This window comes from Caretta caretta, chromosome 10 (genome assembly GCF_965140235.1).
Source record: "Caretta caretta isolate rCarCar2 chromosome 10, rCarCar1.hap1, whole genome shotgun sequence".
Classification (NCBI taxonomy): Eukaryota; Metazoa; Chordata; order Testudines; family Cheloniidae; genus Caretta; species Caretta caretta.
The window spans coordinates 78,285,717-78,311,512 of NC_134215.1; the positions used below are offsets into that span (position 1 = coordinate 78,285,717).

The window sequence follows — 25,796 nt, forward strand, 5'->3', positions numbered from 1 at the left end:
TAACAGCAGTATTCTCTATCTGCCCATAGGGACGGGTACCTCAGTGACCAGTGTCCCTGACCGGGGGGGCTGGATGTGGCCTTCTCAAGAGCAGATAAACCCTGCCCCCAAAGTGGCTGGAGGGGTCACTGCGGCACTTCCAGTCTCCTCTGCTGGCCCCTCCAGACTGGCTTAGGAATCTGCCCTGTGTTGCTAGCAATCTTGCCAATGAGAGCAGGGAGCGTTAACAAGCAGGATGTAAAGCACTGCGGGATGAGAAGGAAATATTGAACCCAGCACCCACAAGTGTCCCACATTCCCAGGGCTGCAGACTGGGCCAGATTCATCCTTACTGTAACTCACCTAAGTCACTCCATGCATCTGAACAAGTGGAGTTTTTACCCATGAAAGCTTGTGCCCAAATAAATCTCTTAGTCTTTAAGGTGCCACCAGACTCCTTGTTGTTTTTGTGGCTACGGACTAACACGACTACCCCTCTGATACTAAGTCAATGATGTTACACCAGGGAGATATTTGACCCACAGTTTTAATATCTGTCCCAGCAACACCATTCCGAAAGGTGTCACATGATCAGCTAGTCGGCATTGACTGATGCTGCATTGTCATTCCCAGAGGTAAACCTTTCTTGAGGGCTCTTTCTGGGGACGGTGCTGTTAAGCACATGAAGGGCAGGCTAATATGAGTGAGGAAGGCCCTAAGTATTAAACAGAAATTCTATAGAACAGTTCCAGCTCCACATCTGGTACCAAAATCATGAGGCAGGGGTTTGGATCCAGATGATTCCAGTTCAAGACTCACCCTACAAATGTTCTTACCAGAGATGCACCGAAACAGGATCTTGAACCCGACCCCCCCCCTTTGCAATCTGCAAAATCAGAATCCTCCAGACCCAATCCCTGACCCCCTGGTTTTGGTTCAGAATCCACGCTGGAAGCAGCCCGAAATGCTACGAGATCAGCTGGTCTTGGGAGATTTCTACCACTTTGAGCCACAGTCCTACACTAATGGCTCATAAGATGCGGGGAATGTCAGATCGGAAGCCAAGCTTTAGTGCTCGGACTCTGCCCAGCCAACTCTCAGCCTAAATGTGCCAGATACCACCTGCTGTCAGTCCACCTCTAACAGTTATTGGATTGTCTCACTTGGAATCCTATTGGAATCAATTCAGAACAGCATAATTTTTCTTCCCTTCATCGCACCGGTATAATTTCCCCACCCCCTCTACACACTGTCCTTCAGAGACTTTCCAGGTACCTGGTTCCAGTCCATGCTATCGCTTTAAATTGGAAACAGGTCCATGGATATATTCCTTTGATATCTCAAGAGCAATGCAGGGAATACACTCCAAAGTACATGTTTGGCAGCCAGAAAAGCATTTCCCTGGCAGTATAAAAACCTCACTTATAAACAGAGTTACAAGTTATTTCATTCAATTTCCCTGAAACAATGACCCTTTTAAAACATGTGCCTACATTTAAAAAAAACCTCTTCCCTTTAATTCTACAAGATAATTGATCTTTTCCCATCAGTACCTAGAATAAATGGTTTTATAAACATTTGACGAATTCGGTCAATATGAACTATACCCAGCTCCATGGATCTCAATGTGTTTTACAGAGGAGGGCAATGTCATTATTCCCATTTTAAAGATGGGGAGACTGAGGCACACGGAGGGGAAGTGACTTGTCCAAGGTTATCCAGAAGGCCAGTGGCAGAGCTGAGAATCCAACCCAGGTCACCCAAGTTCCGGTCTGGTGTTCTGTCCCTTAGGCCACACTGTCTATTTTGCATTTCTGAAATGTCTTTCATCTGGAGGTCTCTAAGGGCTCTACAAACTCCAGACACATTAGGACAACCTCGGGTTAAATAAAGGGTGAGCATTACAGAGCGCTCAATGCTTTGTAACCAGGAGCAGAGGGCAATCAGCAGGCTTGGCAGCAGAACTGCAGCTCCTCACGCTGGCTCCTTGGAAGGGCGAATGTAGGAGGAGCTAGAAGCACTTAGTGGATTGGGACCCGAGTGGTGCTGCAGCCTCCTGTTATACACGGAATTCTACTGAGCAGCTGGAGGCTTGGAAAGAAAAGGAGAAAGCTGAGGATCCATTTTTAAATAGCTTTCACTGGCTCCTGTATCCTAGAGCGCCCCCTTGTGGCAGGGACTGACTAAGTGGCAATGCTGTGGTCTCTCCTTGGGAACCTGAGAAGGAAGGTCTGTAGGGACCCGCTCCTTGGGAAGCCAGCCTTCTCCTTTTTGAACCTCCATGCCGTCTCTTCTATGGAGTAGAGGAGGGTCAGCATCCTGTTGACTGTATAAACCGTATCCCCCCTGATTACGGCAGTGAAGAGAGCTCCTTTGCTGTTCACGAATTGCCCCGGTAAAGCTGTCCACTGCAGGCTGGTGAGGTTGAAGCAATCTATCACACACCGCAGGAAGTCGTCTGAGGGCCCATTCCGCATGATGTAGAGATTATCTCTGTGGGCCACCATGCAATGGCCATAGCTCTGAGGTCTCTTTAAGGCTGAGATAGGAAGCCATTCGTCTTTCTGGATCTCATACTCATAAATGATCGTGGTGTCTAGTGGCTTCCACAAGCAGACAAATATCCGCCCCATGGCCTGGGCGCAGGGCGCACCTGCTGTTGGCTGGGGCAGATCGGCGACAAAAGTCCAGGTGTTGGAGGACACATTGTATTTCTCCACAGACTTTAGCAAGGTCTTCTCAAATTCTCCTCCTATGGCGTAAAGATAACCTTCATGACCTGTCAGTGTGAGGTCGTACCGGAGCTGCTGAGGACTGGGAAACTCGCTCCAGCTGTTAGCATCTACGTCATAGCAAAAGCTGATGTCCACGATTTGTTTGCTCGCTCCGCGGACTCCGCCCACTATGTAGATCTTATTATCCAGTGTTGCCATGCCGGCCAGGAATGTGCTGGCCGTCAGTGGCAAGCAGGAGAGCGTCTTCCACGTGTTGTCGTCCTCATCAAGGTAGCAGATGGTTCTCGAAAGGTCCTGTAGAAACTCAAAGGTTGGTGTATGGGCTCCCACTGCGACAAACGTGCTGGGCAGAAGGGAGTCCACGTAATCCAGCAGGTCAGCGGAAAGGCAGTCTAAGTACTCCTCTAAATCAGAATAGCCATCTCTAATGTACAGGGCAGCACTGTGGAAAAGGTCCTGCAGGCCAAACATGGCAGCAGCTTGATAAAGGACAATGCAGTTATCGGAATTGATGGAATTAATCAGATACTTGGTCATTGTCTTCACCTGAAGAAAAGCTGCACATTCAACCGCCTTGAGATTCTCCTCACAGGTCAGCACGGGTCTCTCCCCTGCCAGGACCCGGAGCATGAGGAGAAATCCCACGGCACTCAAGTCTTGGATCTGGATTTCATCTTGCGTGCTCTCCTTCATGCCAGACTGGAAGAGCGCGCGGAAGTACTCACTGTGTTCCACCAGCAGAGCCTTGTCCGTGGCGAAAAACTCCTCCTCCACTTTGATACGCACTCTTCCCCGCAGGAACGTCTGCATGATCTGCTCCGGAGTCAGCCTTCTAATGCCGGGGACCTGAACCAGGGAAGCAGGTGGTGATGGTGTCTCAATGCATGGGCAAGGACACAATGGAACCCAAAGCCTTTCTCAGTATGTCGGCCGCTTCCCAAGCAGAGCACTGTTCCTATCTCTTCTGTGGTTGTTTGCTAGCTTTCTGAGCCTCCCCAGCAGCTAAGACGCTGCTAACTTGTAATATAAATACCTCCAGCTAAAGATAGCTGTGGCCCATGTGATCGGAGTTGCCAGCAATGAAAGCCATAAGCAGAGCCTGTCATTGGCATCCATGGAGCTCTCTTACCAGCTGATACCAGCAGCACTGCTTCCAATGAAACACAGAGTAGCCACTCCAGGGACTGGCAGCATTTAGCTGCCTATCGGTGCGGGGAGGGGAGATCATCAAGGGTAAAGGTGGAACTTAATCGTACTGGACAGGTCCAATTCATCCCAGCTGTAACTCGTGAAATCCCCTCAGGGGATGACGTGAGGTGATCTCCCAAGGCAGAAGGTTACCTAGGGAAGATGATGGTGAAGGTTTCCAAAAGAAACTAGTGAATGCATCCGATGAAGTGAGCTGTAGCTCACGAAAGCTTATGCTCAAAGAAATTTGTTAGTCTCTAAGGTGCCACAAGTACTCCTTTTCTTTTTGCAAATACAGACTAATACGGCTGCTACTCTGAAACCAGTGATTTTTTGGTGTCTCAATTTTTGTGTGTCCCGCTTGAGGCCACAAAGAGCCCTGGTTTTAGGAGGCTGGCTGCTTAGTGCTTTCTAAACACCAGGCCCCTTGAAGGCATCCCAGAATCACAAGTCACTTCTGAAAATCTTGCCTGGGGTCTTTGCCAGGTTTCCCTGTGGGCTCCTAAAGGCCCATAGATGCTACTGAACTAGAAATAGTTATACAGTGAGATGCTTGTAATAATCATACTTTGGACTTTGCTGTGAGGACCTCTAAGTGCTTTACAGAAGGCCAGATTCTGCTCTTGGGAGTGCAGTTGGTCAGCGTTTTTACTCCAGAATTAAACCACTGTATCAGGGAGCAGAATTGGGGCTCACAGACTGAGCTTACCTCTTTGGGGGAGCGAGGTGCTCTACCAGGGAAACACACAGGTGTTAAGTGTTTGACCCACTGTCTTAGGAGAGGCTCCCAAACTGTGGTCCACAGAGCAACTGCTGGTGTTCCTTGGCGAGCTGGCTAGTCACATAGTACCGGCTCTTCTTCCTAATTTCCAGACGTTAAAATGCCTTAAAAGTAGCTAAAAATACATTCAATACTTCCCTAAAGTGACCTTTTACAGGTCAGCGATTGCTGGAGTTGCCACAAGAAAGTTATGTGACTGCAAACTGGCGGGGAGGCAATCCGCACAATTGTGAATTGATGAGGAGGTGTCCTTAAGAAAATCTCTCTATTAAGATATGGTCTGCAGGAGGAGAATGTCTGAAAAGCCCAGTTCTAGGAATTCCAAAGGCGGCTTCTCTACTGGGTGCATACAGACTGTTTGACGCGATCTCCCCGGGGGGAGAGCCAGACCCTAGTGCAGAAACGACCATAGATATTCTAATCCTGCTGTTCATTCATCGCCTTTCATCCCACAGCTGTGGCTTTTTGTATTGCTGGAAAGAGCATACATTTCCCCCCCTCATAAAAGTAAGTTTTATAGCTTCAATGAGATAACTACTTCCGTAAATCCCTGAGTCTTTAAGCCCGAATTATGGGACGGTGCGTCTGCCAGCACCGCAGGCCACACACACCAAAGGGCGTTTGACAAGCAGTAGGGATGGTTTATTACAGGTTTTTATTTTAATTTTGCATATTGGGAGAGACAATGCAAAAGCAGCGTGGGGTCTGCGTGGTGAACGGTTGGCCTTGGGGTTTGAAAGTTCCACAGAAGTGGGCTCCGTTGGTGAAAAAACACACCATTCATTTTTGCTATTACAGTAGCTGTTGGATTGACAGCTGGACTGCATCCACTGTACAACCTCAGTGCCTCCTTCAAGGCATAGTCCAGCTAGCTGCTTCATTCAGGGGCTTGGACAGATACAGGAGGAAGATTTCACATCTATGTGCCTGGCCATGGTTGCAGTCATCCCTGCAAAGCTCCCTGGGGGGAGGGGTTCTATTTTTGTCTCCCAGGAGTATCAAGAAGGTGGAATTAGCAATCAAATTTGTCCCAAATTTAGGTGATTTATATTTTGGAGGGGGAGCTTTGAAATCAATGGAGGTTAACCTTAAATGACTGCCCCCACTTATTAGTGGTTTTATCCACATCTATGCCGATCACAATATAGCAAAGCAGAAGCTAAAATAAACCCCAATTTGCCGACTCAGTGAGTGGAAGCGCTAAGAAGAAGGTAGAGGTTTGAGTCCCAGCTTTGCCTGGGCACAGATGGGGACTAGGTGCTCCTAACACGCTGGTAGGTAGATAGGGTGCAGTCAGCATCCCTCTGCAACACTGCTTTCCGGTCTGCAAGGGTAACTCCCCTGCTCCTCTGTCTCCACTCGACCTATTGGGCTCTGCTGCCTTCCATCCAGCTCCAGCCTATGGGGAACTGGGTCGATCCAGGCTCACAGTTCCAGAGAGGGGATTTGGAGCAGAGCACACACTCTGCGGTTGGACAACATGTGTCCAAGTGGCACCTCAAGCTAGCACAAACTAAGGAAGGAAGCGGGAGCCCAGTATATTTACCTCCCATTCAGAGGGGCCGGTATGCGTTGGGAAGCACTGATCTACAGCTCCCCCAACAGGCCAGTTAGGAACAGCATTAGCTGAGCTGTTCAGTTTCAACAGAGCCTTCCTGGCAGAGGGCAGAGGTTGCCTGCTGCTTTCATGCCTTTAGTTTTGCCTCCTCCCTCTCTTGGTGAGCATCAGCCTGCAGTGGGGGCACGGGGATGTAGACCCCAAGGGATAGCCAGAGGTCAAGCCCGTAAGTCTGAAAAGGCCTTGTGCTGCCTGCAGGGGAGAGAGACAAAAATAGAATTTGGGAAAAAACCAAGGCTGTGGCTGTCGCGCGGAGGAACGAGAAGAGGAAAATCACCACAGGCAATTAGTGCCCAGGGGATCGTTGCTCTGCTGAGCCCGTCGGAGCCGTTCCTGACCCAAACCCGCTGGCGTGGTGGTACTTTGCTGAGGCTGCCGTACCGTTTTTCTAACCTCCCCATCCCCACCCCCACTTTGTTCTTGTTCTTCAGCCTTGCTCCTTACCAACAGCCCCTTGTTGTCAACACCTGGACTTGGAGCTGGCATTGCTCAGTCAGGAACCTTCAGCCTTCTGCCTCCAAAAAAGGATGAGAATTTATTTGCAGTTCCCTCCCCCAAGTTCACCTGAGTTCAGGCCAGCTCTGAGTCATGCTTGGCTGCAAAGCTGGCAAGTTCTGTGCAGCTCCATGGGTGGCATTTTATGCAGGTTATTTAATGGAATCATTTGCCTATGTGCAAAGAATTTGCATGGAGACGTATGTTTCTGGTCAACACGCTCTGCCCCACGGAGTGGCAGGGGTAGGGCATGGAACTGCGCAGAACTTGGCAGGTGGGGGTCAGCTGGGTGCTGGAGTGTGTCAAGGATGGTGAAGCTGCTGGAGTGGAATGGCTGCTAGGCGAGATGGGGGAAGGGTGTGTCTGGTGGGCGCTAGGGGGCTGGTCGCTGGGGTGTCCTTGGGGAGCTGGGGCTGGGCCATGTTGAGCCCCTCATCACCGCCGTGCAGAGAACAGAAGCTCCATTTTGCAAAGGGTTTTGAGACTTGGCTTCCTTCTGAAGCAGAACTAAAATGGAACATGGCTAAATTCTCCGCAAAGCAAAATTTCCCCAAACTTGTGTTCTGATGACACAAAACGTTTCATTTCGCTTGTCTTCTGTTTGGTATTGTACTTTACAATAGGCTGCCAGAAGCCGGGATGGATCTCACCCAGATTGCCCCATTCCACACACACACACCCCCTTCCGAAGCTCTGGGGCTGGCTGCTGTCAGAGAGGTGAAGCTGGGCTAGATGGACTGTTGGTCTGTCCCAGCAGGGCAGGTCTTATGTCCTTGTGCAGAATGCAAAGCAAAAATATTTTAAGTGGAAAAAATTGTTTCAAAACATTTTAACACTGACAGAATGTTTTTTTCCTGGTTTTTCTTCCAGAGTGAAATTGCGGCAGAATCGACCGCTCTTCACAAAGCATTTGGATTTCAGCGGCACTGGAATGTGGCTCCATCTAAGTTACTCTGACCAGCTGTACCTGTCGCCTTTGCCTGCACCTCCTGCTTTTGTTGCTGCTATGGCTTGCTCAGATCCCCACCAGGAGCTGGGAGAGGAGAGGTAGGAAGGCTGTCTCCACAGCAATTGCTGCTGGACCCCTGATAGCTGCGAGGAGCAAATGCAACCTGACCCCGTTCCCGCAGGACACGTCAGGAGCCAGCTGTGCGGTGAGAATGTATGACAGGGCCACCAGATGTGTGGGTGTCACGCTTGGCAGCATTGTAGTTGCTGCTTGCACCTCAAATCTGCCGGGGCTAAGGAAGCAGCATATATGCAAGATGCCGGAGAGAAAAGTGGCCAACAGTCTGTGGAGGCAGTTGTCAGGGCAGGGGACAGGGACTCCGGAAATTCAGGTTTGGTTCTGGGCGCCACCGCTGTTTCACCACGTGGATTTGAGCAAATTGCTCACCTCATTGCTCTGTGCCTCAGTTTCCCCATTGGTGAAATGCAGATGGTAATAGTTAACCGACCCTTTGAACATGCTTTGAGATCCCCTGGGTTGAAAGGAGCTGAGCAGGTGCAATGTATTGTGAGTTATTGGTTCATTGGCAAAGCTTTATATCATTGCTGTCCAGTGCCTCCCTTTCCCTGTGTCTCTTGGTCTCCAAGATCGGTTGCTGATGACTCTGTTCAAAGTGAGAACACACAGTTCACTGTTGATCAGATGACTCATTCCTTAACCATTGTAATGACCATAGAATGCCCTAGTCCATCTAGTGTGCTATTAAACGGAGGCCATTTGAAACCCATGCTTCACGGTTAGCACAGGGATGCTGCCCCTACAGCAAGAGAAAATATCTGTATCCAAAAAGCTCTCAGTGAGTGGGCAGTCTGCAATGGTTGTGTCTATTGGCCTCCTGAGGCCGGGGATGGGCCTAGATTGTCAGGGGGCTGGGGTGTCTGCCTACCAATCAGTCATGACCTAAGCCAGTACCTTTAACAAGCACTGAAAAATTTCCTCTAATGGGATAAAGAGGGGATGAGCAGCCTCATTCCCCTGCACCCTCCGCCAATGCACCCTCGAAGACACAGCCCCTCCATTGGGTGGGAAGGGGCTCTGGAGAATGTGATTGTCAAACTCCTGGATGGGAGCCGGCGGTTAATCTCCTACCATGAGACAGCTTGCTGCAGGGGCAGCCCCAGACCCATTGGGGATTAGCAACATCTGTAAAGATGTAAAACCAGGACATTCTATTTTCTGGTCCCCAAAACATGGGGCAGAGGAGAGGGTAGAAAAGTCAGCTCTGCCCCACTTGGTGCACGTGATCTGGCCATTCCTGGATGCTCTGCAGAGCCCCACATGTGCAGCTGGCTGCCTCTGAGTAACATGGTATTAGTTTTTTATGCTCAGAACCCACTGGATCCTTGCCAGAAGAGAGCTGGTGCATTAAAAATAATAGCGGTTTTGTTTTCTCCTCAAACAGCTTCTATGTCTTGTTCAGGTTGCCATGGCAAAAGGCATAAAAGGGATCCGTCAGACCAGTTAACAGCTGGAAAAGGGGCAGCTGCCAAAGGCTTCCTGCTACACTTCTAAAATCATGGCTATAAAAAAAATCTCAAACTGAAACAGACCAGAGGAAAGGTCGTGTGTGTCCCTCCGCACCCTGGAGCAGTGTACAAAACAGGGAAGAGGCTTCAGGATGAACACTTCCAACGGTCTATAGTGTTTTACTCCGGAATACAATGCTGCCACCTGGATAAATACTAGGGGAGCTGGGGAGCTGTCTGATCTGATGAGAGAGAGACAGAACGGGAAGTTAGGACTCCTGGGTACTAACCCCAGTTCTGCCACTGTCACCTTGGGCGAGCCACCTAAACTCCCGAGTCGCCTTAATTCGCATAAAAGACAAGTGGCAGAGACGGCCCCCAGGTAATAACCCCAGAGCAGGGACCTTCCTCAGCTGGTGCAAAGCTGGCATGAGGATTCTCTGCCACTCCCCTGCACAGCCTCCATCACGCAGGCATGCTGGGATGGGTGCAGGCGTGTGTCACAGATGGCTGGGGGGGGTATCTATTGTGCTCTGCATTCCAGCTATGCTGAGCAATAGGAAGCTGCTATAAGTTAAAGCAGACCCCAGGGTTGCTCTAACTTATACTGGAGTCTGAGCAGGCTCCCAGAATTGGGGGGTGGGTGGAGCGCAAAGGTGGCTTGGAACTACCTTTACCCCCTATTATGGGCTGAGAGGTGCAGTTCAGAATCTGGTCTCCCAGGTCAAATTCAGACCTGTTGTAAGCAGGTGTAAATCAGTTTCCTTGACTTCAAAGCAGCTAGCTAAAATGACTTACCTGTCATAGAGGGTAGCTGTGGGAGTTAAATCATGCTTATCAGCTGGTTTGGGAGTCTTAGGTGTGCTAAGTGCAGGTGGGGGAGGGGTGGTTTTTGTTTTGCTATACGCAGTTCATTGCCTTTCGGGCCCATGGTCTGAATGAGACGCTGTTGATTGTGTGCACCTGTTCCTGCAGCTAGACGGCTACTGAGCTCCAGCCAGGCTGAGCAGTGATGATTTACATAGATCTATTACATGGGAGAGCGAGGAAAGTGCTTTTCTGTGGCCAAGATTATTTGGACCATTCCTTTGAAAGGAAAACCTGGTGCCTGGCCAGAAGCAATAACTAGTGGAGACTGACCCTAAGCAGCAAATAAGAGCGGATGGAAGGAGCAGGGGGTGTCAGTTTCAATCAAGCTGAAGACACCCCAAGGTAAATGTTGATGTGGAGGTGGCTGGACGTTCCAAACTGGGCTGGCTGGCTTGCACGTTTTAATCTAACGGTTGATGGTAGTTAAATCAATGACTTATGGGGCATCTGGGCTTATTGGCTCTGCTGCACAACAGCACAATGGAGTCTTTATCTAAGTAGAACTGCTGGGAAGAGAACAAAGGGACTCATCTGAAGATGGGTTCCTGGGCTGGTGTCCTTCAACCTTCCCTTCAAAGAAAAAAAAAATCCCTCCCTCCAAAAAAGAAGTCAAATCTTAGCAGCAGCAGTTTCTTATATTACTCCAGCTTGGAATGTCCACACGGGCAGCAGAGCAAATGTTTGCTTCTTAGCAGCAAAAAAAATTGTTCTGAGTTCACTTCAGTTCACCCAGGAGGCTTATGATGAAGCAAGGTCCATCTTATTAATAGATTTAAGGCCAGAAGGGGAACTGTCCTGATAATCTAGCCTGACTTCCTGCATAGCACAGGCCAGAGAAATTCCTGTGCCAAGTTCAACAGACCCGTGGCTGAACAAGAATATGCCTTTGAGGAAGATGGCCAGTCTTGGTTTAAGACCCCAAATGATGGAGAATTTCCCACATTCCTGGTGAATCTGTTCCAGTGGCTAATTATCCTCAATTGTGAAAACATGCCCCTTATTTCCAACATCAGCAACAGAAGGAAAGTGAGGCTAAGCAGGAGGAACTAGGGGTCTGACAAATGGAAGGATCCTACTATCTCTGGAGGTGGTAGTAGCCTCTATCAAAGATGTTCCTCTCTCTGGAGAAGAAGTGGAGAAGTCTGTTCGTATGATCCTGCTGTTTCTTAAATGTGGGATTAGCTGCCAGTCTCTGACCCACCACAGGCCTCTCTTGTCCAGAGGGCATTCAGCAGTCTTTTCTCTATTGTCTTCAGAGGGTGTGGGGAACAAAATGCCAACAAAGCCACCTTCAACCTTCTTCAGAGTTCTCTGCCGTAGCCGAACCTGGTGGTGCATGTCATAGCATGGGCAAGTCATGCCTGACTAATCTAATTGCCTTCTATAATGAAATAACTGGCTCTGTGGATGAAGGGAAAGCAGCGGACGTGTCGTTCCTTGACTTTAGCAAAGCTTTTGACGCTGTCTCCCACAGTATTCTTGCCAACAAGTTAAAGAACTATGGGCTGGATGAATGGACTATAAGGTGGATAGAAAGCTGGCTAGATTGTCGAGCTCAACAGGTAGTGATCAACGGCTCCATGTCTAGCTGGCAGCCAGTATCAAGTGGAGTGCCCCAAGGGTCGGTCCTGGGGCCAGTTTTGTTCAATATCTTCATAAATGATCTGGAGGATGGTGTGGATTGCACCCTCAGCAAGTTTGCAGATGACGCTAAACTGGGAGGAGAGGTAGATACGCTGGAGGGTAGGGATAGGATACAGATGGACCTAGACAAATTGGAGGATTGGGCCAAAAGAAATCTGATGAGGTTCAACAAGGACAAGTGCAGAGTCCTGTGCTTAGGATGGAAGAATCCCATGTACCGCTACAGACTAGGGACCGAATGGCTAGGCAGCAGTTCTGCAGAAAAGGACCTAGGGGTTACAGTGGACGAGAAGCTGGATATGAGTCAACAGTGTGCCCTTGTTGCCAAGAAGGCCAATGGCATTTTGGGATGTATAAATAGGGACATTGCCAACAGATCGAGGGACGTGATCGTTCCCCTCTATTCGACACTGGTGAGGCCTCATCTGGAGTACTGTGTCCAGTTTTGGGCCCCACACTACAAGAAGGATGTGGATAAATTGGAAAGAGTCCAGCGGAGGGCAACAAAAATGATTAGGGGACTGGAACACATGAGTTATGAGGAGAGGCTGAGGGAACTGGGATCGTTTAGTCTATGGAAGAGAAGAATGAGGGGGGATTTGATAGCTGCTTTCAGCTACCTGAAAGGGGGTTCCAAAAAGGATGACTCTAGATTGTTCTCAGTGGTAGCAGATGACAGAACAAGGAGCAATGGTCTCAAGTTGCAGTGGGGGAGATTTAGGTTGGATATTAGGAAAAACTTTTTCACTAGGAGGGTGGTGAAGCACTGGAATGCGTTACCTAGGGAGGTGGTGGAATCTCCTTCCTTAGAAGTTTTTAAGGTCAGGCTTGACAAAGCCCTGGCTGGGATGATTTAATTGGGGATCGGTCCTGCTTTGCGCAGGGGGTTGGACTAGATGACCTCCTGAGGTCCCCTCCAACCCTGATATTCTATGATTCTATTCTATGATTCTATGATAGCATGTGTATCTGGTTAAACAAATGACACTAGAACTGACCAGTAGCCACAGTGGATCACATTTCCAGCCCCAGCTTCTGCACTGTCCTGCCCAGTTTTGCACTGCAGCTGTTACAGCACATGCAGAACTGAATGCACACCATTTTACATGGGAAAAAAATGTTATTTGTAGGTGATGCAGGAGCAGATTCATGCCTGGTTTGTGCATATAAAGCTTTTGACACTGGAATTGCAATAGCTGGATGTGCAGCTATCAGTCCAGGACCCTTTCCATTTTGGAGGGTTCTGATCTGAATCCCTGAATCCTAGGGAATCTTACGTCTATGTCAGATCCAAAAGGAACTTGGTTCTTGGTTCAGACTTGCATGCAGCCAAAACGACATGAGACGAAATCTTGCCAGAACAGCTCACGAAATTACAGCACAGTTGAATCCAAACCCCAGCACTGCTACGTTATGATGTAGGGTGAATCTCCTCTCTAGCCATTTAGCGGAGACTTCCTGTGTCTCTTTACATCATCAACTCTCCACCTCATTTCAGATCATAGATGAATGACAGATCTTCCCCACCCCAGGCCTCACTTCTTAACTTCTCTCTCCCATTACTACTAGTATTTAACTCTGTAAAGCAATCTTGGGGAGATAGTTTTGTATGACAGACACTCCGATTTCATTCTCCAGACCTGTAGCTCGAAAGTTGTACCTATCACCCACAGGAGTTGGTCCAATAAAAGCTATTCTGTCACCCATCTTCTCTCTCTGATGCTCTACAAAATAGTTGTGTCATGAATGACCATGCTCAACGTATTGCCAGCCAGATCCCATGGCCTTGTTACATTATTCTAATATATCATAATTTACACTCTCCAGCTTGTCAAAACCTTTCTTCTCTCCCTGAGCAGCTTTATGTAGCCGTTCAGAAGGTCTGTCTGCAGTGAGAGCAGCAGATTGAAGTTGGAGTATAGTGGGGCCTGGTAATCTATTAAGAGAACAGCTGTCATATATGACCCCCATCTGCTGATTTGTATCATGTTGTTCAATGCTTCAGAATTTGAAACAAACACCTGGTTTGATTACAAAAACCATAAGGCAGGTTTTCATAGGATCATAGATTCTAAGGCCAGAAGAGATCACTGTGATCATCTACTCTGCCTGCCTGCATAACACAGGCTCTAGAACATCCCTGAAATAATTCCTGTTTGAACTAGATCTGATCTTTTAGAAAAACATAGGGTTGTTTCTGGTTGGGGTCCTGCTATGCAGCGATTGTAACAATCTAATCGTTTGCCATCGGCTTGGTTCCAGTCCCGGTCAATTTCAACCCAAAGAAGAGGGAAGAATTGGTTACAACAGTCATAACTCCATGTCATGCTAGTGTAAAACCGACAGACCTCAGTCGTCGGCGGGCAGGATCGAACCTGGGACCTTTGGAGTTTAGTGCATGAGCCGCTACTGCATGAGCTAGAAGTTGACTGGCTCTTAGCAAAGGGTGTAGAGTAGACTCATAATCTCTCTCTAAGTGGTCTTGGTGCCACTAGATGGGACAGAACACCACACCCAGGAGGTGTGTGTGTTTCACTCGCCCTGGTGTTAAAGGTCCACCTAGCGAGGAAGAAGCCTGTTTACTAAGGGGAACCAAGTGCTATGAAAGAACATGGGGAGAACTCAGATGAAGGCCATGGATGCCCCAAATCAGTAAAGTCAAAGCACAAAGTGAAATGAGGGTCAGAACAGCAACACTGTAAAAATGTACCCTGCTTTCTCAACAGCTCTGATCCACTTTAGCTTGGAGGGAGCAGAGAATCGAGGCCCTCTGATGTTAGGGGTGAATTTGGGTGTGTTTTTCTCTTTGCTATCAGCTGGGCACCTCTTTGAGCTGTGGCATCAGGTTCCAAATTCTGATCATGCACCAACTTGCCCTGTGACTCCCCTTGGAGCATGTTTATGTTATGGCATCAGACATGGAGAACAGAGAAGATGCTGTTTTACCTCCAAGGGCATCCGCACCAGTGCCGTGGACAGCAGAATGCAGGGCAGTGATTCCACGTGGCCAGGTTAATTTTGTTTCTGGAGGGTCATGAGATGGCAGGTGCAGTTTAGGGGCCTGATTCCAAGAGGTGCTGAGGACCCACAGCTCTCACTGCTGTGCTGACAGCATTGGGGAAGATAAGGCTCTACAGCAAATCAAATACTATGGAAACATCATGGGAAGAACAATTAATTATGTTCCACCCACATGGTTCCTCCTATCACAGTTAAAGCTGGGATAGTCCCTCCTCACATACTGCGTGCTCTTTACCAGAATAGACATTGGGTGTTTTAACTGGCTCCCTTGCTGTGGTTTGGCATCTTGTGCACCAGTCCTATTTTGTGAGTCAGAAGCAATATGTGTGGTCTTTCCTGTGTGTCGCTCATGTGTGCACTGATTCACATGGGGCAGATTCCTCCATTGGTCTTAGTGCAACTCTGCTGATTTACATCGGCTGAGATCTGGTCCGGGAGCTGGCTTTCAGAGAATTAAGACCCTTTGAGTCCTTTAAATAATCGCTTGCGGTCGAGGTCTGTATTTACTGTGTAATTTTATGCAAGTGATCTCACTGCTGGATGTTATTTTTAAAGTCCCTTGCGATTTTTTTTTGTATTATTAACCCAAATACCAGAACAGCTGGGACACAGAGATACAATCAGTGTTGTGATAGGAAAGCAATCAGAATAACAGCACTACTAGTAGATCAGTGGAGCGTAAAGCCCACTTGCAAATGTTTAGCCCAGTCCTGCTTTCGCTGACATCCATGGGAGTTTTGGCATTAATGTCAATGTTAGATTACCTGATGTCAAAGGCCATTACCTACACACTTACCAAACATTCCTAATAATAATCTATAACATTTATATACACGCACATGTTCAGAGTGCTTCACAATCATTCCATGAGAAGGAGGTGGTTACATTTTGTCCCTGATGAATGGAGAAAAAAACAGAGGCAGTGAGTGGAGAAGCAGCTTGGGCTAGTGGATAGAGCACTGGACTGGGAGTCAGGAGACCTGGGCTCTCTCCCATTGAGCTGCTGTGTGACCTTGGACAAATCACTTCACCTCTGTTTCCCCTGCATCTGCCTTGTCTGTTTAGATTGTAAACTCTTTGGGCAGGGGCAGCCCCAAGCACAGTGGGTCCCGGCTCTCAAGTGGGGGTCACTAGGTGCTGCTGCAATACATATGGTAAGTCACCATTTAAAGTGGCTCACCTGAGAGCACCCAGCAGCAGATGGGAATTTGGTATCTTCTGCCACGTGTTCCTTCATTCCTCCAACCCGGGCTGCCTCCAGTGTGCGTTAGGAAGGAAGTCATTTGGTTGGAAGCATCCTCTAGTGGGTCCCTTCATCGTGGCTTAATTTAAAGACTGATCTAAAGAGCAAACCTTTCACTCCCCCTGGGAATCCTAGGGATTTTGTTTGTAAGATTACTCGGGCAATTTTGCAATATTTGCTATTCTGGTAAAATAGCTATATAAAGACATGTACCATAAAGTGCTATTTTTGCAAACCCAGGTTGCCAGATCTGATATCAGCACAGTGGAGTCTAGCTCATGCTCGCAGGCACACGTGGGGCAAAGGAAAACACCAGGCTATTAGCGTCTAAAAGAATCACAGTTTCAGGATGTAAGGTAAACAAATTCCACCCTCGCACCTAAAGCCTTAATAACAGGGGAATTTTATGATGATCTTTGCAAGACCTTTTGGAATCATATAAATATTTATGTTGCTCTGCCCCATAAAGTTGTTTCCCCCTTCGGCTCCAGGAACGATTAGTGCAGCTCTGTCATGCAGCAGCATCTGTGACATGTCATCTTTGCTTTTGTTGCGGTGATTTATCTCTCCAAATACCTGGCAAGGGCTGGGGTTTGAAAAAACACTTAGCTCTGAACTGTGATTAATTTTAAACACATGCAGCCTGTGTTTCCCGAAAGAGAAGGGCTGCTAATGTCTTTCCCTCGGTCCACCTGTAGCAAAGTGGTGGCAGGGAATAGACTGTGGCTAGCTATGAGTGGGGCCATGAGGGCTGGGGGGTCTGGAGGTGCTAGGAGCTGGGTCCTTTACCCTGTGAGCTGTGCAAGGACCAAATGCAGCCTTGGTCTGTGCTCTCCCAGCATGCAAGGGCTCAGGGCCCTAGCTCTGATGGAGTCACTAGAAGCACCATAGGGATGGGTTGATTGGCACCCTACACCTTCTTATAGGTGTTATATGCACTTCCCTACTGCGCTCTCAAAGACACTGGTCTAGATTCAATCCCTTTGCACTGGGCTAGTGCAAAGCAGCTGTAAACCAGTGGAGCCAGCTGGCTGGGCATTCCCCTAGGGTGAGGGCATCCCTAGATCATCTTAGAGTGGGAATACATAACACTTATACTTCCATCCTCTGGTGTAAGGACTGTGTTGCTCACAAGGCTGGGAGGAAGATGGCATGGCCAGAGCCCTGCTACACTCTGGTAATCCCCAGTTCGCATACTAGCCAGCTGGGGTAGTTTAGAGCAGTGCTGAGGCTGCTCTAAACTACGCTGGGGACTGGGCCAGTATAGGAGTGGGCTCAGGATGAAGGAGCTGCAAACAATAACTGTGATCCCCCTCAGCTGCAGCTACCACGAATTGGACACAGCAGAGCATCTGGGTCATTGGCCCTGTCTCTCAGAGCTGGTGTAGAAACCCAGCCCCTCCACTGCAAGGTGAACAGAGCCCTCAGACAGGAGGGCACTCAGATGAATGGCTGCAAATTTTGGCTTTACTGGCTACTGGCACAGCCAGTGGGCATGGGACTCTCAGCATGAGTCAGTTGTTACAAACATTTGGCAAAAACCATTACACAGAAGCAATCCCACACAAGGGAGGTGGGGATTAATAATAAGAATTTTAGTTATAAGCTGGGGACACATCAATTAGAAGTAACGGAGGAGGAGAAGGACCTTGGAGTATTGGTTGATCATAGGATGACTATGAGCTGCCAATGTGATATGGCTGTGAAAAAAGCTAATGCGGTCTTGGGATGCATCAGGAGAGGCATTTCTAGTAGGGATAAGGAGGTTTTAGTACCATTATACAAGGCACTGGTGAGACCTCACCTGGAATACTGTGTGCAGTTCTGGTCTCCCATGTTTAAGAAGGATGAATTCAAACTGGAACAGGTACAGAGAAGGGCTACTAGGATGATCCGAGGAATGGAAAACTTGTCTTATGAAAGGAGACTCAAGGAGCTTGGCTTGTTTAGCCTAACTAAAAGAAGATTGAGGGGAGATATGATTGCTCTCTATAAATATATCAGAGGGATAAATACCAGAGAGAGGGAGGAATTATTTAAGCTCAGTACCAATGTGGACACAGAACAAATGGATATAAACTGGCCACCAGGAAGTTTAGACTTGAAATTAGACGAAGGTTTCTAACCATCAGAGGAGTGAAGTTTTGGAATAGCCTTCCAAGGGAAGCAGTGGGGGCAAAAGATCTATCTGGCTTTAAGATTAAACTCAATAAGTTTATGGAGGAGATGGTATGATGGGATAACATAGTTTTGGTAATTAAATATTCATGGTAAATAGGCCTAATGGCCTGTGATGGGATGTTAGATGGGGTGGGATCTGAGTTACCCAGGAAAGAATTTTCTGTCGTATCTGGCTGGTGAATCTTGCCCATATGCTCAGGGTTTAGCTGATTGCCATATTTGGGGTCGGGAAGGAATTTTGATCCAGGGCAGATTGGAAGAAGCCCTGGAGGTTTTTTGCCTTCCTCTGTAGCATGGGGCATGGGTCACTTGCTGGAGGATTCTCTGCTCCTTGAAGTCTTTAAACCACGATTTGAGGACTTCAATAGCTCCGACATAGGTGAGAGGTTTTTCGCAGGAGTGGGTGGGTGAGATTCTGTGGCCTGCGTTATGCCGGAGGTCAGACTAGATGATCATAATGGTCCCTTCTGACCTTAGTATCTATGAATCTGTTGCCTAATGGTTAGGGCAGGGTTCTGGGAGTGGGAACCTCTGTGTTCTCTTCCCAGCCCTGACAATGACTGGGCGAGGCACTTGCCCTCTTTGAGTCTCAACGTACCCCTCTCCGGGGTGTGTGCGCAATACTACCCTCGGGGATGCTGTGAGGATGAATTAATAAATGGCTTTGACTAGTCGCCAAACGACAGCAGAGTCTACTACTGCTGCTTCAAGCAGCATGGGGGTAGCCCATACCATGTTTTGGGGGTGATTGGAGTGGAGGCATTTGGGGGCTTGTGTTAGTTTCATTGACGCCAATGGAATAGCTGTGATGTAAAGATAGAGTGAGGTCAGAATTGGCTCCTTTGACCTCATGCTAGGCCTGGCACCTTTTCAGAAGGCTGCAAATCGGCCTTGCTGCTCTGAACGCACCAGAGCAAAGCTGAGTCACACCAGCTGAGGGCAAGGCTGTGAAAATGGATGGAATTGTGTGTGCTGCCAAGAACGAGTTTTGGCCTGTGTTGTGTTCATTAAGACCTTACTCATAGGAGCAGTCCCACTGGGCTGGATTCGGAGCTCCCTTTGGAGCTACTCCTGATTTAAGTAAGTGTGCGATCAGGGCCAGGCCGGGCCCAAAGGAGGGGCTGTTGGTCTAAAGGCTGCAGGATTAGACCCTGCGTTAATTAGGCCTGGTGACCGGACTTTTCCAGTGCTTTGCCGTGTTTATGTAAGGGCCTTGCTAACTGCACCGTAAATTACAGTCAGTGGCAGTCATGGGTTATAGTTAACGGACGGGTGTTTTGATAAGACTGTTTTATGTGAGCTGCTAGAAAAATGAGCCATTTTTCCATGGGAGTGGCAGTAACGACCAGTTACCATATTTATTGAAATAGAGGTCAGTATGAAAAAATGACTGCCTCTATGGTGGTCCCAGCATGACCTCTGGATTCCCAGTACTGAAAAAGAGCTAACTGATGCACCTAGCAGATAGTATCACCAGAGCCTGTCTCCAAGGCACAGGCTGGACCGTTGCGATCACAGACTATTTCTGGCAGGTTTAAAAATAACTCCCTTGTTTTCCTGGATGGCAATCAGAAGAGTAGTGCTGTAATGATGTATATTAAAAGAGAGCTGTTGGTCCCAACGGAGCCCAAAGCAGGAGCCCAGTCCTGCGTTCCCTCCCAATGAAATCCCTCACAGCCCTGTGTGAGCAAGGCCATGTCTACATTTAGGGTTCCCAACTTGGTAATATTTAAAAACTGGACACTCCAGTAGGGGTGCTGGAACCTCCCCTGCCCCGCCTCTTCCCCCGAGGCCCCACCCCTGCCACGCCTCTTCCTCCTGAGGCCCCGCCCCTGTCCACTCCTCTTCCCCCACCCCTCATTGCTCACTGCTTTTCCCCTCCCACCCTTACACCCGGGTCACCTGGCCACCCTATCTACATTACGGGAGCTATAGCGGGTAGCTATGGTGCCATAGCAAGGCTGGCATAACCCCGGAGTGTGGACGCAGCCTACTGCAATGCAAGGGATTTTTTCCCTCACAGTAGGTAATCCACCTCCTCACGTGATGGTAGCTAGCTCTCCGGAAGCATTCTTCCATCACCCTAGCCGTGTCCACACCCACATAGCTGCCGTGCTCAGGGGTGCGGATTGTTATAGCCCTGAGTGCTGTCACTGAGCGACCTGAATTTTCGGTGTAGACCAGGCCTAAGGACTGTGTGACGGATCCCCAAACAAGAGCACGCGTCTGTGTGATCCAAGTAGACAGGGCTGGATCCCAATCTGGTATAAATCACCATGGCAACATTGACTTCAGTTTACCCCACTGACTCTGATTTACACCAGCTGACTTTGTTTAGCTTTTAATTGATGGCTTGAGTTTAATATTAGGGGATTTGGGGGGGTGGGGTGGGGTGGGGAGGTTTCTCTGTTTTGCTTATTGTGTTGCCCCCAAGCTGGCACTTTGGTTGGCAGACGCATTAGCCCCTTTGAAACCTGCTGGAGCAGGGAGCTTCGGAGATGACAGCAACAGCCAGTTGCTACAGCAACAGGCATGCTACAAATCTCTTATAGCAAATGAATGAATGGAAGCAGTGAGACCTAGTGGTTAGGACTGGGGGCCAGAATGCCTGGGTTCTATTTCTGACTCAGCTCGGAGTTGGGGGGAACTCCATGGAGTTAGGGAAGTCACTCTGGATTTTCACTGGCCTAATGGGGAGCTGAATCGGACCTACTGTCTTCAGCTGTGTTTGGTCACTTTCTGGAAGAAGTTGGCCTCTGTTGACCTTCAACTAACTGTTACGTGAAAAAATATATAAACGCCAGCTGAGCTGCATTAAACTGGGCCGGGCAGATTCACTTCCCAAAGCATCTGGGATAGCTGAGACAATACTGCTGGTGTACTCTGTGTGTTACAGCAGCCCCTGGAGGCGCCACTCAGAGATCAGGACCCCGTTGTGCTAGACACCGGACACACGAATAACAAAAACCTGGTTCCTGCCCCCAGCGCCCCAGCACTCCCAGTCCAGGTAAACCAAGTCCCATGCTATTACTTGCTTATTTTCTTCGGATGCTCTGAGTTTATTTAGACAAGCGCCCCCATAATTACCCAAGACATTTCCTGTGGACCAAAGCAAAACCTCCTTGGGCGCTACATTTCCAAAGGGATTTACGGGTCAGAAGGGCAGCCCAGTGGGTAGCGCACTGGGCGGCAGCTCAGAACACCTCGGGTCTATCCCTAACTCAGCCACAGACTTCCTGTGTGACCCTGGGCACCCGGATCTTGCCTGGGGTCTCCCGGTGTTTCTGTACGAGAGATAATGCAGTCTGGACCCAGACAGCACAGTGTGCAGAGGAGATGACATGATCACATATACATATGTATTTATTACAGAGCCACTGCACTTCCTTGGGTGGCGGCTGAAATACTTGATAGGCTCGTGGGGAGCCGTGTGATTTGAGGAGGGCTTGGAAAGAGGAGAGGGTGGGTTCCTAGAGAGGTTTTTCTTTCTCCTTTTAACAGCTTCTTGCTGCCGCCCTTTATTAATAACGGAAGTATTAGTAACGAGTGTGCTGCACGGATGCCGTCCAGTGCAGGGTGATGCTGCAGTGTCCGGGTGAGGGGCCAGGACTGTAGCATACAGAAGCCCCCAGGGGAACCACAAGCTGCTGTGTTTCTATCCCCTTTAACCATGAGCCTTGGAGGCCTTTTCGGCAGGTTTATTTGTTTGCTGTGAGGAAAGTCCCCTGTGCTGATGGGAAATTGTATCCAGCGGAGCCTGAGAGAGGCAGCAGCTTTCCTTACAAGGAGTTTGGCTGGGACTCAGCTGGCGAAAGTTGCAGGGAGCCTGAGCTCTCTTCCTCCCTGCCTCATTCATTCACGCGCGGGGCTGAGGTCCGGAGCCAGCAGCCGTGGGGACGGCGCAGACGCTGAGTTCCCAATGATTCACTCGGCTCATCGGTGCCTGGTGGCTGGCTTCTTCCTCTGGATTCGGTGTGTGGGTGCAGCCCTGGCCTTGCCTTGAGGAGGCGTGTGCGTGCGTGTGAGTGTGAGCGTGTGTGTAGGGGGCAAACCATGGATCTGTGGATATAAACAACAAAGCCTGCCCAGCAAACTCATCCTCTCTGTGTCCCTCATGAAAATCCAGCTCTGATTTCAAGGTTAGAGGACTAATTTATCTTCTGTTTCTAATAGCGGGAGGGGAGGGCATAGGGGTAGAGGTCAGTTGCAGCTTTGTCTTTGCAAAGCAAGCATCCTTTTCCGTGTGTTCATGGCGGGTTTGGTTGAGACGGGGTGGGGAGGGGGAGAATTGTAAGGAAATACACAGCAAAACTTAACGTGAGTTCTTTCCTGCAAGGAGGTGTGTGTTGTGGGGAGGCTGAGCATTGCAGGGCCGCTGCTTATTTAAAGGATGCAAAAGAAATTGCACTCAGGAGAACGGGAGACTTCTTTTGTGCGCCTTTCCAACGACACTTTGCGGCCCTGATTTCCCAAGCCCTGTAGCTGTTCACTTCTTCAGGCTGGGAAGAAGTTAGTGGTGCCCTGCAAGGGGGCTTGGAAATTGACAGGTGGTGCTGAAGATGAGTTTGCTGCAGAGAACTGGGAAGGAGAGAGAGAGAGGAGGAGGGGGTGCCTGTCTCCCCAGTAACGTACGTCCCCCCCATGCGCTTCGATCCCGCTGAGGCAGAGGTGGACCTGTGCTGCAGAATCTGTTGGGGGCGATAGAGCTGGTGGAGGGGATAACACTCAGCACTTGTCGCTCTGTCTCGCAAGCGGTAACCTGAGCTCCTCCCCATAGGGTGATCAGTCTCCCTGTGATGCTCCCATGCTTTCTCCTCGCTCTCTTTGAAAGGCAAGAGAATGTCCTCGATGTTTGGCAAGCCACGGGCCGCCCCCAGCACCACTGACCGTCACCTCCCCAGCCTGCTGCCTGAGTGCAATGTGGCGATCTTAGGATGCAGAGGATCTGGCAAATCAGGTGAGAGGAAAGTGACACCGAGAGAGAGAGAAAGATGCATCTGGCAAGAGAGAGCCCCAGGGTTGGGCTGAGAGGTTTTGGGGTAAAACATGTTCGGTTCATGTTCATTTTAGGCAGTGTGGCCTAGTGCATTGGGCTGGGACTCAAGGGACCCTTAGTTCTATTCCTGGCTCTGCTACTGACCTGCTGGGTGACCCTGGGCAAGTCACTTCCCTTCTTTGTGCCTCAGTTTTCCCATCTGTAAAGTGGGGATTTTGATCCTTTATGAAGCACTATGAGATCTATAGAGGAAACGAACTATATAAGTTCTAGGCCTTGTTATTATTTCCTTGAATCTATGGGTGTAAAAACAAGCAAGAGGGTTAAAACTTTGCCCCGCTGCTCCACCTGGTAATAAATGGGAATTTACCATAGAGACTCAGCTTTGCCTTGATCCTGGCCCTGCCCTGTGGTTCCCAGGCCTCCCATGATCATGCCCAGGGAACCAAAAGCCAATGCCCGCTCATTCTGGAGGTGAACATAGCAAAGTGCTGCTAACATGGCATTAATTCACCTGAAGTTATGAAAGTGGCAGATCCTCACAGCTTCCATTGGAACAACGTCAATTGTGCTAAGCTGTCCGGGAGAGTAGTCTGGGTGAAATCAAATGTAGTTCTGTAGGAACTCCATTGTATTTGAGCCTTCATCACAGGGCCAAACGTATCTTGCTGGTTTCACAGCAGTCACACCAGACACCCAGGTGGCCCATCCAGGATAAAATGTGGCCCAGGAATCTTCCAGGTGAGGAGAGCTGCTTTTGGAAAACAGAACTTTCCTCATTCCCTTTGTCCTTCTCCAGATGGGTGAAACCCACAGAGAAGAAATTGTGATGATCAGAACTAAGGCCCTGATCCAACAAAGTGCATATGTGCATGCTTAACTTTAAGCACGCGAATAGCTCTATTGAAATCAACTGCACTGCTCATGCACTTAAAGTTATGATGTGCTTTAGTGCCTTGCTGGGTTGGACCTACAGCTCAAAACCTTTAGATTCTGTTTACTGTAACCATGATGACTGCATTTACACTACCTGCTAAAGCGTAAACTAAATAGCGTTCGCTTGTTGGCCATTGGTAGATTCTATAGTATGTAGCCAATTTTCCAACAAAACCTGTTCCACCATCCTGCAATTATTCCGATTGAAGTCAACACACTTCTTGCAAGGCAAGAAGGATATGGCTCCTGAAGAGGTTTGCTAGAAATCCTGGGGAAAGTTGGGTGAATCTGTAGTGGGAAATTGCTTCTCTCTGGAATGGCCATTTCTTCATGTTGACCTTTAAACAATTCTGACTAGAACTGAGTGAATAATAAATTTTGGTCCAGTTTGAGCTGAAACTGATATTTTCAGTGGGGTTTTCCCCTGAAAACAATTCACTTTGGTGTTTTGTTTTGGGTGATTTCCCCCACCCCCTTTTTTTTTTAAATGGCCCACATGCCTAAACAAAATGCCCTTTGGAATCGAAAAGTCAAAATGAAATGTTTCAAAATGGTCAGAAAAAAATGTTTCAACTTTTCCAGATTTCCTTTTACATTTTCTTTTTCAGTCAAAACTATTCTTTGACTTTGACCTGAATGTGGAAATAATTTCAGAAAAATTATTCAGGAAAATGCATTTTTTCTCTACTTCTCTATTCACTGAAAATGTTTTGCTCTGTTCTAATTGTGATTAACATCTGATCTGCTCTGCCTCCCACCCAAACCCAAAGAACTGCAAAGACCTTCGACTTTCATTCATTCCTTTTGTTCTTTGAGTGAACTGATTAAAGTGACCTAATTTCTGCATCAACACAATGCTCCCTGGGTGAATTTTGACACCCAGCTAGCTGCCGCTTCCTTACTAAAATGTCTCTTGCATTCTTTGAGAAACATGTGAATAGAGGTGGCTGCTCTTAACAGACTAGCCTCGTTCTAAATTCAACCCATAACAAGCAGCAAAATGAATCTACTCAATATCCGGCTGGATCCTGCTTTCCTTACACAGACCAAACACCCATTGATTTTGATTATCATTTGTAGCACCATGGTGCGAGGCATGGTACAATCACATGCTAAGTGACGGTATCGGTCCCAAACAGCTTACAATCTAAAAATCATTTGATGAGTTATGGGAGTAAGGACTGCAGGATCAGTCTCAAGTGCCTGATGTATAATATATCTTTCTCCTTTCATATATTATACAGACTATATGATCCTAATCCTGTTATCTACCTCCATTTATATGGTGCTCTGCGTCCATAGATTGCAAAGTACTCTGCAAAGGAGATACGTATAATTCTCCCCATTTTACAGATGGGGAAATTAATGCACAGAAAGGAGAAATGACATGTCTAAGGTCACGCAGCAGAGCATCCACCAGGCTGGGACTAGATCTGAGGTCTCCGAAGTGCCAGCCAGTGTCCTATGTACTTGGTTACACTCTCTGCCATAACGGCATGGCAGCATGGTATAAAATGATGAGCAGTAGTTTGGGGTGGCTGTGTTACACACGAGTGGCCGAGCCGTGAGAGGGCTATGAAGGTTGTCTCAAAGGAACGCCAGTAAACCCTTTGTATTACCCGCCCCACAGATAA

The 25,796-nt window shown here is 48.5% G+C and overlaps 2 protein-coding genes across 6 annotated transcripts in view; one reads left to right on the forward strand and one right to left on the reverse strand.

Moving 5' to 3' along the window:
* Nucleotides 1–508: 508 nt before the first annotated feature.
* KBTBD13 (kelch repeat and BTB domain containing 13) lies at nucleotides 509–3,730 on the reverse strand. The gene has a single exon (XM_048866279.2). The coding sequence runs from the start codon at nucleotides 3,522–3,524 to the stop codon at nucleotides 2,163–2,165; it is 1,362 nt and encodes a 453-aa protein (XP_048722236.1). The 5' UTR covers nucleotides 3,525–3,730; the 3' UTR covers nucleotides 509–2,162.
* A 3,949-nt stretch (nucleotides 3,731–7,679) lies between these two features.
* RASL12 (RAS like family 12) overlaps nucleotides 7,680–25,796 on the forward strand; it is a 39,369-nt gene continuing 21,252 nt past the window's right edge. Inside the window, exons 1-2 of one of the 5 annotated variants that reach the window (XM_075133216.1) lie at nucleotides 7,680–7,843; nucleotides 23,062–23,187. In XM_075133216.1, the coding sequence (XP_074989317.1) occupies nucleotides 23,070–23,187 (118 nt within the window). In that variant the 5' untranslated portion in view covers nucleotides 7,680–7,843; nucleotides 23,062–23,069. Of the gene's footprint in view, nucleotides 7,844–21,172; nucleotides 21,238–21,719; nucleotides 22,370–23,007; nucleotides 23,188–25,796 lie in introns of those variants that run through there. The other 4 variants (XM_048866277.2, XM_048866276.2, XM_048866278.2 and 1 more) reach the window with 4 other exon arrangements.